This window comes from Eucalyptus grandis, chromosome 5 (genome assembly GCF_016545825.1).
Source record: "Eucalyptus grandis isolate ANBG69807.140 chromosome 5, ASM1654582v1, whole genome shotgun sequence".
NCBI lineage: Eukaryota > Viridiplantae > Streptophyta > Magnoliopsida > Myrtales > Myrtaceae > Eucalyptus > Eucalyptus grandis.
The window spans coordinates 51,997,704-52,010,566 of NC_052616.1; the positions used below are offsets into that span (position 1 = coordinate 51,997,704).

The window sequence follows — 12,863 nt, forward strand, 5'->3', positions numbered from 1 at the left end:
GGGAGAGTATCACGCTTTGTGGGTCGATTTGACTGTGTGTCCATGCACAATTATTTTACCGGGTGTTTTTAATATGAAGAAAATAGGCCAAGTACATTATTTAAAATTAAGGCATTTAAGTGCAAAGCACAATGTCCTTGGCCGAGATTGAATGTGCGTGAGATCGCTATTGGAAACCGTCACGATGCGTTTACGCCGGACGATGCTCCTTCGGGAATGCCCCATGTCAATGGATGACGGTCGCAGTGGAGGCTAGGCCGATGCTCCTTCGGGAATGCCGTATAGATGTAGACGTTGCCGTGCCCGACGAAGCAGGACGACGCCCGGTTATGCTGGATGACCGCCGACTGTTGAGTTGGTTGTGGCCGTTGGGTCGTAACTAACTGGAACACGCTTGGGTGATTGATATAACCGCGCCTGATTATGAGACGAAATTGTGTGACACGGAATGGGACGTGTCATAACGATTTGGCCTTATAATCGGGACCTTGTGATTGATTGATATATGAAATTGAAGTGTTCTAATTACTGAGTGCATTTACTGCCTACGTATGTTATATGAGCTGTATTGACATGCATGGAGGTGCTGAGGCGAGGTAAGTCTTATATAGTGTATGTTTAGGCTACCTCTAGGTGAATTATCGTCATTAGCGGGGTTTAGGGTGTAGACTCGCTGAAACATTATCTCACCCCGTCGTGGTTTAAAACTTTTCAGGTCCTAGATGGAGGTACGACATGTACATTATGGGGTCCCACGTAGGTGATGGACTTTCAACACTCCTATTTCCCTATTCTCGAGACTAACCTGACCCGTGAGTTGGTTGAGTCAACGGTCTGGGTCGAAGAGGGCCTACCTCAGTTGGTACCTCACCGATACAGAGCGTGGTTCATTAAGGGCCTGTTTGGTAACCATCCAAACAATGCCAAATTCTGATTCTTTGTTCCCGGAATCAGTTTCGGCCTAGAATCGCGTTTGGTAAAATTTTTGTTCCCGGAGCAGTTGGGAACGAGAATCAAGAATAAAAAAAAGTTGATTCTTGTTCCTAACGAATTTGAGAATCAAAATCAATAAATTTTCTTCTTCCCTTCGGCCATCTCACGACCGCCGTCCACCGCCGCCCGCCACCGTCCGCCATCCGCCACCGCCGTCCACCGCCGCCGCCGTCCGCCGTCCGCCGCCGGTCCGGCGAGCTCGCCCGCACCGGGCGAGGTCCGGCGAGCTCGCCGAGGCAAGCCCGGCCACCGGCGAGGCTCGGCCTCCCGATCCGGGCGAGGCCGAGCCTCGCCGGTGGGCGCGGGCCTCGCGGGCCGGGCGAGGCCTCGCCGGAGCTGAGGCGGGCCGGGCGAGCCTCGCGACGCCCAGCCCCACCGGGGCCGGGCGAGGCTCGCTCGGCCCGCCGGTGGCTTTGGCAGCCTCGCCCAACCCCGACGAGGTCGGCCCGGCCACCGGCGGGGGCTCGCCGAGCCTCGGCGGGGCTAGGGGGCGAGCCTCGCCCGTCGGCCGCGAGGGCTGCCGGCGAGGCTCGGCCGACGAGGGGGGCCTCGCCGGGCCGGCGACGCTCCGGTGAGGTCGCCGCCCTCGTCTCCCGGTCGCCGGTCCGGCGGCCGAGCCGAAGAAGAAGGAGAAGGTGAGAAAAAGAAAAGAAAAAAGGAAAAAAAAGAAAAAGAAAAGAAAAAAAAGGAAAATGAAAAGAAAAAAATGAAAAAAAGAAAAGAAAACAAAGGAAAAAAGTAAAAAAAAAATATTTAAAAATTAAAAGAAATTGATTTGGAACGTAATTAATGAATACAAGTACCAAACGCAATTCTATTCCGAATCGAAATTTTGGACAAGTTACCAAACGGCTTAAAATGCTTAGAATCGGTTCCTGAACAGAATAAAAATAATCGGTTCCCTGGAACGACAATAAAAAATAATCGGTTCGATCGGGCACGGCTCCGAGAATGAATCGTTACAAACACGCCCTAACTTTCCTCAAGGGGATCGAGAGGGTCCCATACAGGGTTTTGATGGGCCTCTCGTTAGGATCAGGGAGTGGAAAATAGGGCATCCTATGGATATTGACATCCTTGATGGTGTCGTGGTGGACCCGGAACCCATGACCGAAGAGTCCGGAGCTTAGGTGGCTCAGTACCCTTTTTGAGTTAGACTCTTACATATAGACTGGTAGGATTGACTGGTTTTGTGTATAAACTCGGCATGTTTATAAAGTATGTTCTATGTTAATTGGTTGTCCTGCTTTTCTATCCCATGTTTGTTTGTTGTCTTGAGATTATTTAATTCGCTTCCGCATGTTTATAAAATGAATGGGTCGGCGACGCGTCTTGGGAACGTCACAATTATATCGACCACCGAGGGATGTTCGCACGCTCGAGGTTCGGGGCGTGAAAATGTTGGTCAACAAGTCAAAAGGGAAAAAGCCCCCCCCCCCAAAGTTGACTCGGTCAACAAGCAGAAAACAGTGACCGTTTTGCTTTTAAAGGAACCGAGAGCTCCCTTGACCAAAAAACAGAGGAAGAAAAGAAGAGAGGAAGGGAAAAGAAGAAAAAGGGAAAACAAATTGTCACGCTCAACCGATCTAGACACCTCACCAAGCCAATTCTACTATGTAATGCACCACCTAATAAGTGCTCGCGCCCCTCGTTCATCTAATCGGAATAGATTTCGGGTTTAGAGCTCAAATTTGAAGTTTAGTGAAAATCGAGCCACGAAGTCTGATTGTTGAGTTGTGGAACTTTGGGATTTCATCAAAATGGTGTTTATTGTGTCGGGAGCCGTGGGGTTGAGCAACAGTTTGGTTGAAGCGAAATTTTTGGGTTGTGTGGGTGAGTTTTGCATTGCCTTTAGGTGTGAATAATTGTTTCAAATGATTGATTTGTTGGCACATTTGAGTTACTTTGTCAGCATTTAGATGTAGTTTAGCCATTCCATTGTTGATGTAGAGTTTTATTTGGTTTTTTAATGTCAATTCTCATTTAATTGTTAGGATTACAAGATCGTTGGCTTGTTGAGTTTCACGTTCTTTGGTTTTGGGCATTCCAAATGAGTAGTACAATCTTTCCTAGAATTTGTAATTTCATGTTTTCAAAATGATAATAATTTGATATATTGTGAGTTATGAATAAGCCTTTTGTTGTATAAAATTTGAATTGGATATTTACTACATTTTGGTATTTGTAAATGATGTGAGAACTATTTGGTGAAAATATATATTTTGTTTAATGAACAAAGTTGAGAAATATTATATATTTTGGGTTTGCGAAACCTTTTTTATGAAAAGCTCGACTTTAAGTATGGTTTATAATATGTTATATATAGATTTGTGAAATACTTTGTGTCGTGCATTTGATTTGATTTAACTTGTAAAACCGATTTATAAGACAAGTCTTGAAATGATTTTAGATATATTTTATGAAAAATATTTCTGGTGGATGAGTTCAATGGTAAAAGGTTATGTGATTGATTTATGAAATTTATTATGATATATGAGATCATTTATGGATTGACTTTATGGAGATTGGAGGATGTAGGTTTGGTGGTCAATATCACTATAAGCTCATTAAGGGGCTTGTGAGTATACATATTATTTTAAAATATCTTTTTGGGACTAGTCACCGGCTTTGTAGGTGGAGACCTTGCTAAGAGAGGAATTTTGATCTCCTTATTATCAGGCGTTGTTTTGTGACCATGATTTGATACTGAATAAAAGATTGGTCAATGAATGGACCATCAATGTGTAGTTTTATATGAGATGGAACGATGGAATAGACCATTGATGTGTAGCATGAGATTAATAGATGGAATGGACCATTGACATGTGAAATAATGAGATTAATCAATAGATTGGACTATCGATGTTTATTATGATATTATTAATTTAACAAGTGTTTTCTCATATTTATATGATTATGTTAAAGCGATATAACTCATTTATATTTTGTATGTATGTTATATACTGAAATTGAGATAAAAGAGTTATGATATTATTTTGTAAAGTGCATAGTGGGTGCTCGATCTGTTTAGAAGAGATATGCATTACTTGTTGGGTTATTATTGTTCATTACATTCATATTTCGCCTTTTTTAGATCATTAGAGTGAAAGCACTATTGATGGGGATTTCAGGAGTTAAATTTGGATGTTTAGAAGGTGCGTCCTTCGGATGGAATGATGGCCATATCATTACCCCAATCCCTATAGGATTTCGAGTGTGACATGTTATGCACTTTACAAAACAATATTCAAAACTCACTTATTTCAATTTTGGTATAATACACATACAAGATATCAATGAATTATTTTGTTGTAATGCAATCATATACATATTAGAAAACATTCGTTAAATCAATAATATCATAACAAACATCAATGGTCCACTCCATTGATCAATCTCATTAATTCGCATATCGGTAGTCTATTTAATTAATTAATTTCATCAAAATCACACGCCAATGATCCAATCCATTAGCCAATTTCATGCTTAGATCAATCATCACAATGCGTAACGTCTTGTGACAAGGTGACCAAGGTCCCTCTTTGGCATGATCTTCATTATATTGCCAGTAGCTGGGCCCTAAATTAGTATGCGCATAGCCACAAACCCTCAACCGGGTTCACAACAATATTGAGAATCAAACTCACATCCTCCAATACCCACAAGGTCAATCCACAATATATAATATGAATTGGTTTCATAAACTAAAATATATAATTTTTCGCAACTCAACTCATACACCAAAAATACTTTTCGAAAAGAATTTCTCTAATCATTTCATAACTAATTTCTTAAACAAGAATACATTTCACATACCATTTCTCAACCCATTTCATTAACCAAGTTCACAAATCAATATACTGTGTGTGTGTGTATTTAATGTTTCACAACACCTTTCCTTAAAATTTTCTCAAATTATTCACAAATATTAAAATGTAGTAAATGTTTGATCCAGATTTTTATACAACAAACATATTCTTTCATAACTTATATAATATCAAATCTCTATATTTTTCAAGACATGAGTTTAAAATTTCACAAAAGATATAGCACCACTTACTTGTGAATGCCCGTGACATAACTACAAGTGTTGACGATATTGTAATCATAGCAAATAAACAAGAATCGTCATCAAAACATGGTAAAATACTACAACAATTATTAACCTGCTCGCAACATTGAACTCATAAGCAAAACCCTAAAATTTCACCCTGACAAAATTGTTGCTCCAAATCAATTCCCGTCAAAACCCATAGCTTTACAATGCCAAAATCCACATTTCCGTGAAATTCCATAACTTAATAACTCGGAAATTGGATTTCTTGGCTAGAATTTCTTGAAACTTAGAATTTCAAGTAATAAGTCTAAATCAAGTTCCGTAAAATCTTACAACTCCACAATACCCTAAACTATCATTTCAATATATATTTGCAGCTCCACGACTCCTCAATCGAACCTCGTGATTGAAAATCCACAAAGCTCCAAATTTGTGCTCTAATACCAAGTATTACTCCGATTAAATGAATGAAAGGCGTGAGCACCTACCGGGTATTGCAATTAGCAACTAATTCAGCTTCGTGAACACGTGAAAATTTCTTTCTTTTCACCCTATTTCCTTCCCGCGGACGAGTTCCCTCTCCTCTTCTTTTTCTTATTTTTTCTACTGCCTCCCTCACGTGAATCATCTAGAGAAGAGAAGAAAGAAGATGGGCTGAGTTTGTCTATTAAAGACATGGGCCTGGGCTTGATGGGCCCCATGTATTTAGATAAAAACATATAGCCACCGTAAGATTGACTAACATCCTTGGAATAGTCATGTTCAGTTCGAGAGCATTTACGATAAACAATTGGAGGAGGAATGAACCAGCATGGAGAATTTGACGGGACAAAGAACAATAATGAGGGGAGGAAGAGTTTATTTTAGTTCCTGATGATTGACGTGATAAACTTGTTTTACATGATTGATGTGAAAAAATTGGCAGGTTTTCAAACTTTGCTATAGTTAGAAAGTTGACCTAGCAGTAGTTCCTTTGTGGCAACGCAATTCTTGTTCCCTGCACGTTCACATAAGTTGAAAAGTCAAATTCACCCAAAATATCTTAGACCATTTTCCCCCTTCCAATTTGGCTGGCGCAATTCTTGTCTAGCTTCTACAGGTCCAAATGATGAGTCCTTCACGTGTGAAAAGGGACGCTAAAACAGATTCAAAGTCTCAGAAAGTCTGTTAGGTATGTGGTAGGCTGCTAGTGGCAAATGCTCATCAACTATTGAATCATCGAATCAAAAAATCAAGAGAACTTTTCTACCTCTCTATCCTTTCAACTAACCCTGGATTTTCATGGAAATGAACTTTTATTTGCAAGCACAAAAGACCGAAATAGATAGTCCATTACACGATTTCTCTAGTAAATGGATATCTGCATTTTCCCGTTCTCTATTGCATTTCAATTTCTTTTTTTTCACTAGCAGAAGTATGCTGAGCCTATTTGCGATGGCGACACTCTAGTATCGCCAAAAGAAAATTTTCAGCTGGATTCTTCGGCACTGGAAGCTCCAGCAGTAGATACCTCGCAATATGGTACCACAAATTTCCCAGATAAGACCATTGTTTGGGTAGCAAATAGAGATAATCCTTTGAATGATCCATTGGGTGTTTTGATGATAGGAAACAAAGGGAAACTAGTCCTTGTCGACCGAGCAGAAGGAGTCTTGTGGTCGTCGAACCACATGAATACTTCTTTGCAGAGCATAGTTGCTCAGCTCCTGGATTCTGGAAACCTGGTTTTGAAAGATAGCAGCAAATATGTCTCCGGAAACTATATTTGGCAGAGTTTTGACCATCCCTCCGACACATTATTGGCAGGCATGAAATTTGGGTGGGACCTGAGAATGGGTTTGGACCGGCACATGACATCCTGGAAGAGCACAGAGGATCCATCAACCGGAGACTTCACCTATGGTGTCGATCTCAGAGGCATAATTCCCCAATTCATTGTTCATAAGGGACATGCCAAGTACTACCGAACTGGGCCTTGGAACAGAATTCAGTTCAGCGGGGTTCAGATGACTCCTAATTTGATATTCACCCCAAAATTCGTCGACAATTCTTGGGAGGTCTACTACACGTTCAAAGCTTTCAATGAATCCACCATCATGAGATTGGAATTAAACAGTTACGGGAACGTCCAAAGGTACCTGTAGAATGAGAAAATTCAGGAATGGACCCTGATCTATATGTCACCACAAGACGCCTGTGATGTCTATGCAAATTGCGGACCCAATAGCATGTGCACGATCAGCAATCCTCAAATATGCAGCTGCATGACTGGTTATCAACCGAAGTCACAGGCAAGGTGGTATACGCTTGTGTGGACTAGCGGGTATGTCAGTAAGAACCCATTTAATTGTTCTAAAGGAGAAGGGTTTAAGAGGCTCAAAGGTGTGAAAGTGCCTGATTTGTTGCAGTTCACGATGAACACTAGCACGAGCCTCAAGGAATGAGATTTAGAGTGCTTCAAGAACTGCTCATGCAGGGCCTATGCGAACATAGATGCCATGGGAGGTGGAAGTGGCTGTCTCCTGTGGTTTGTAGATCTTCTTGATGTCAGAAAACTCAGCGAATATGCGAACATTAATTGCTGTGTGTTCTGGTTCGCTTGTCAAGAGTCCCGGTCTGGATTTGAGTCTCAGTCGAGCCGGAATCTCTCGTTCCTCTAGCGTTTTGCACTTGTTCGATAGAATGCCACAACGAGCTCTAGTCTCCGTGCCTTCATCTTTGGCTGAAATCGAGTTGTCCGGGCACGTCGCGCTCTATTGTGATGTTCCGGTGGTGTTTGGTGACCTTGGGCATCAATCGTGTGGTCATTCACTATGTTCCCATCGTCACCGTTGTTTGTTCGGTGTTTGGCCAAGGAAGGTATGTTGGATGCAAAACGTGCAATCCTAAGATGTCCATAACCAGAACAAGAGCATAGATGATTGAGTAGAAAGATGAACGCATTTTGGAATCCATGGTTCTTGATGTGGAAGTGGAAAAGCGATGATCCATGCACGAGTTCTTTTCTTTATTACCCTCCGTATCACTAGCTCAATGAGACGGCCCCCTGATGCAAGCCTGGGGGAGGCTTTCTCAAACAGTAGGATCGGGAGAGTGACTTGCACACGGAAACAGGACAAACAGGAATTTCAGCACTGCACGAGCTCAGGAGAATGGTCGTATCTTTGTCGATACAAATCGGATTGACCTGATTCCAAAGCCAAATGAACAAAGACTTCTGGATCTACAATTTCTATGTTTTGGGTTTTCTGAAATAATCACTGTAAGATAGTCGAAATTGGGTTGGAAGTAACGAACAGAACAGGAAAAGACAGAGACTCCGTTGGTTGCTCTTCTAGGCCTCCAAGGAAGTTGAGGGGCACCGATTCTTCTAGATCGATGACTGCAACTCTTCAAGGATGCAGATTTCAAAGCTCCGACTCTTCAGGACGGAGTGAAAACTCTTCTAGGTTTTCAAGGTATGAACTCTACAAGGTTCATGATACTTGCTTCAAGCAAAGTTTTTTCATTTATCAAAAGTCATCTTTCTTCTACAAGAGATTGGATGGCTTATATCATCAAGAAAATAAAAACAGAGCGTTGAAACTAGGAGAAATAGTAAAGAGCATGGAAACTATAAACTAGTAAAAGCATTATGCGAGCTTCCAAGGTGTTTTATGTCGATATAGCTTCTCGGTTTCGTCGAGCTTGAATGCGGCCCGACCTTCTTGGTCGGGAAAGCTGGTCTTCAGTGCGGGCTGCATCATCCTCCCCATCTTTAAAAGAATTCGTCCTCGAATTCTCGCCATCATCATCAGAAGAATCTCCCACATAAGGTGTTAAATGTCGAACGTTGAAGACGTCGTGAGTCTTCATATGAGAAGGAAGATTTAATCGATACGCATTAGGATTAATGCACTCAAGAACTTCGAGAGGTCCAAGCTTTCGATCACTAAGCTTGTTATAAGTTCCAACGGGATGCCGTTCCGGTGGTAGATAAGCCCAAACAAAGTCTCCAGGTTCAAAGATAACTTCACACCGCTGCTTGTCGATGTCTGTTTTATAGGATTCAGTTTTGCTCTCTAGTCTTTGGCGCACATCTTCATGAATTGTCTTCATTTGAGAAACAATATCATCGACTTTGCTGCTGGACTTCTCAGCAAAAGGAATTGGTGCAAGATCAAGAGCAGTGTTTGGTTGTCGACCATATATGATCATAAATGGACTATATCCAGTGCTACGGTTCTCAGCACAATTATATGCAAATTCTCCAAGTGATAACTGTGTCTCCCAAGAACGGGGATTATTATCAATCAAAGTCCTTAATAGATTTCCCAATGTTCGATTGACGACCTCAGTTTGTCCATCCGTTTGGGGATGAAACACAGTACTATATTGCAATTTAGTACCGACATTCTTCCACAGTTGTCGCCAAAAATGACTAAGAAATTTTGTATCTCAATCCGAAGTAATGGTCTTCGGAATGCCATGCAACTTATAGACTTCTTTGAAAAATAAGTCAGCAATACGCGAAGCATCCATAGTTTTTCGACATGGAATAAAATGTGCCATTTTGGAAAATCGATCGACAACAACAAAGATCGAATCCATACCTCTGTTTGTGCGTGGTAATCCAAGGACAAAGTCCATAGAGATATCCTCCCATGGGGCATGTGGAATCGGCAAAGGCAAATAAAGGCCAGCATTAGTAGCTTGTCCCTTTCCAATTTGGCAACGTCGACACCTCATCACATGTCGATGTACATCACGTTTCAAATGAGGCCAAAAGTATTTGGCTGAGACGAGTTGTACAGTTTTGTCGCGCCCAAAATGTCCTTCATGGTGAACTTCATCGATCACCCGCCCGAAGAGAACAGTCCGGCACACATAAACGGTTTCCTTTGAAAAGAAAACCATCACATACAGTAAAATCAGCAAGCTTCTTTTCATGTGCATCGGGAATGATCTTGGAAAAGTAGGGGTCTTCTTGATATAACTCCTTAAAGGAATCAAATCCAAGAACAGTAGAATGCATTGTAGAGAGCAAACTCTTCTTTCGACTAAGGGCATCGGCAACCTGATTCTGAGCTCCAACCTTATGCTTAATAATGAAAGCAAACTCTTGGATGTATTCAGCCCATTTTGCACGCCTGGAGTTAAGTTTTTGCTGTCCGGAAATATACTTTAGAGCTTCATGATCAGTATATAAAATAAACTCTCGATGAATAAGATATGGCCGCCAATACTCAAGTGTGCGAAATAAGGCGTAGAATTCCAGATCATAGGTGCTGTAACGAAGTTTGGCACCATTCAATTTTTCACTAAAGAAGGCGATGGGTCGACCTCCTTGACTTAGAACTCCTCCTATGCCGCACGATGCATCACAATGCACTTCAAAAACAAGATCAAAATTAGGCAATGCAAGTACCGGGGCTATGCTCAATTTTTCTTTGAGCTGTTCAAAACTTTTATGAGCTGCATTCGTCCATTCGAAAAATCCCTTCTTCATGCAAGAAGTGAGTGGGGCCGCAATGGTGCTAAAATGCGCAATAAATCGTCGATAGAACGAAGCGAGGCCATGAAAACTTCGCACTTCATGCACATTTGTTGGAGTTGGCCATTCTCGAATCACCTTGATCTTAGAATCATCCACCGAAATGCCATTCTTCGAAATATGAAACCCCAAGAAAAGGATTTGTGGTACCATAAAATAGCACTTGTCGAGAGCCGCATACAATTGTTCCTGCCTCAGCACACATAATACTTCTTGAAGATGCTGCAAGTGTTCATCAGTAGACTTGCTAAAAATCAAGATATCATCAAAATAAACAACAACAAACCTTCCCAGAAAAGGCTTCAACACCTGAGTCATAAACCTCATGAATGTCGATGGTGCATTCGATAATCCGAATGGCATGACTAGCCATTCATATAGCCCATCTTTCGTTTTGAATGCTGTCTTCCATTCATCTCCGGGTTTGATTCTAATTTGATGATATCCACTCTTCAAATCCAGCTTTGAGAATATATTTGCACCAGAAAGTTGATCTAAGAGATCATCAAGGCGAGGAATAGGAAATCGATATTTGATGGTGATCTTGTTGATCGCTTTACTGTCGACACACATCCTCCAAGTACCATTTTTCTTAGGCACTAAAAGAGCTGGAACAGCACACGGACTAAGGCTCTCCCTTATAAAACCCTTATTCAATAGCTCCATAACTTGTCGATGCAATTCCTCATGTTCAGTCGGACTCATCCGGTAATGAGCGAGATTCAGCAAAGAGGCTCCGGGCAACAAGTCAATTTGATGCTGAATATCTCTCATAGGAGGGAGACCATTGGGTAAGTCCATCGGGAAGACATCCTTGAATTCTTCCAAAAGAGGTTGAACTCGATGAGGTACAACAGAGGCAACTTCATTCTTCCCACCTGTTTTATTGAGCAAAATATACAAGATACGAACTCCTTTCAAAGCATCCTTCATATCCTTCATTGTAAGCAACGTAGGGAGAAGGAATTCTCAACTACAGGAGTTTTCAAAGGTTCCCTACTAGGTGTCAACGTAATTTTCTTGCCTCCAAATTCAAAAGAATATGTATTTCGATAACCGTCATGTGTAGTCCTCCTATCGAATTGCCATGGTCGACCAAGAATAATGTGACTAGCATCCATCGGCAGAACATCACACCATATCTTGTCATTATAAACAGAGCCAATGGACAAATTAACAAGGCATCGTTTCGAAACAATTACCTCGGCGCCTTTCTTCAACCATGACATTTTATAAGGCGTAGGGTGTGTTTTTTAATTCCAACTTCAGCTTGTTTGCTGCTACTTCAGAAATTATATTCTCACAACAACCAGAGTCAATAATTAATTGACATACCTTTCCCATGATTGTGCAAGCAGAATGGAAAATATTGGTACGCAGCCACCTATCTCCAGTGTCATCTCGAGGAGTAAGAAAGATTTTCCTCACCATAAGAAGTTCGCCAGTGTCAGCATGCACTATTTGTTCATCATCTGCAGCTTCTTCATCATTATTCAACTCCTCTTCAAGTGGATCCTCAGCGTTCTCATCGGAATTATTATCCACCAAGAAGGCTTTACCGGCTGGTCGATTCTTATTGATTCGACAATTGCTAGCACGATGACCCAACTCCCCACAAGAATAGCAACGTATTTCGGATGTAGCAGGTTGCTTCAAAATATGGGGCTGAGTAGAAGACTTACTAGCAGATTGCGTTGTAGCCTCAGCAACTTTAGCAGTGCTAGTGGTGCTTTTAGTGGCTCGACTCGCCATGGTAGTTGATTGCTGTCTCCGAGAACGAGAGCGCTCCATTTTGAGTGCTCGTTGGTGTGCATCTCCTAAGTCCCAAATGTCGAGGACTTCCAAGGCGTCTTGAATGTAAAATTGAAGACCGTTCAAGTATTTGTTCACAAGCACCTCCTCCGGATCTTGGATATTGTTACGAATCACCAACTCATTGAATTCATTGGTGTATTGGTCCACCGTTCGCGTACCTTGTTTTAGATTTTGGTACCGTTGGTAGAGCTCTCTCTTATATCCTTTGGGAAGAAAATATTTTTGAATCTTGCCCTCCATCTTTCTCCACGAAGTGACTGGTGCTTTGCCAACGGCTTGGCGAGTTTGTTTTTCACGTCTCCACCAAGCAATCGCCTTGCCTCGGAATCGCATAGCAATGATCCCAACGCGACGATTCTCCGGAACATTTCGATGCTCAAACACCTCATTCACAAGTGTTAGCCAATCAACAATTTCATCAGGAGACTCATTACCTGTAAATTCTGGGACATCTTTCTTGACTTC

General features: G+C 41.8%; 1 protein-coding gene across 1 annotated transcript; it reads left to right on the plus strand.

The window, feature by feature from the left end:
• The first annotated feature begins 6,720 nt into the window (after positions 1-6,720).
• LOC108959637 (S-locus-specific glycoprotein S6-like) lies at positions 6,721-7,710 on the plus strand. Its single transcript, XM_018873518.1, has 2 exons — positions 6,721-7,184; positions 7,527-7,710. Exons 1-2 carry the CDS (start codon positions 6,721-6,723, stop codon positions 7,708-7,710), a joined length of 648 nt encoding a protein of 215 aa, XP_018729063.1.
• The last annotated feature ends 5,153 nt before the right edge of the window (positions 7,711-12,863 follow it).

What these genes read in the sequence shown, in the direction of transcription:
- LOC108959637 (XM_018873518.1), top strand. Translation starts at nt 6,721, where the DNA reads ATGAATACTTCTTTGCAGAGCATAGTTGCTCAGCTCCTGGATTCTGGA. An exon ending in AGTTACGGGAACGTCCAAAG is followed by an intron (nt 7,185 to 7,526) that starts GTACCTGTAGAA and finishes CTGCTCATGCAG; the next exon opens with GGCCTATGCGAACATAGATG.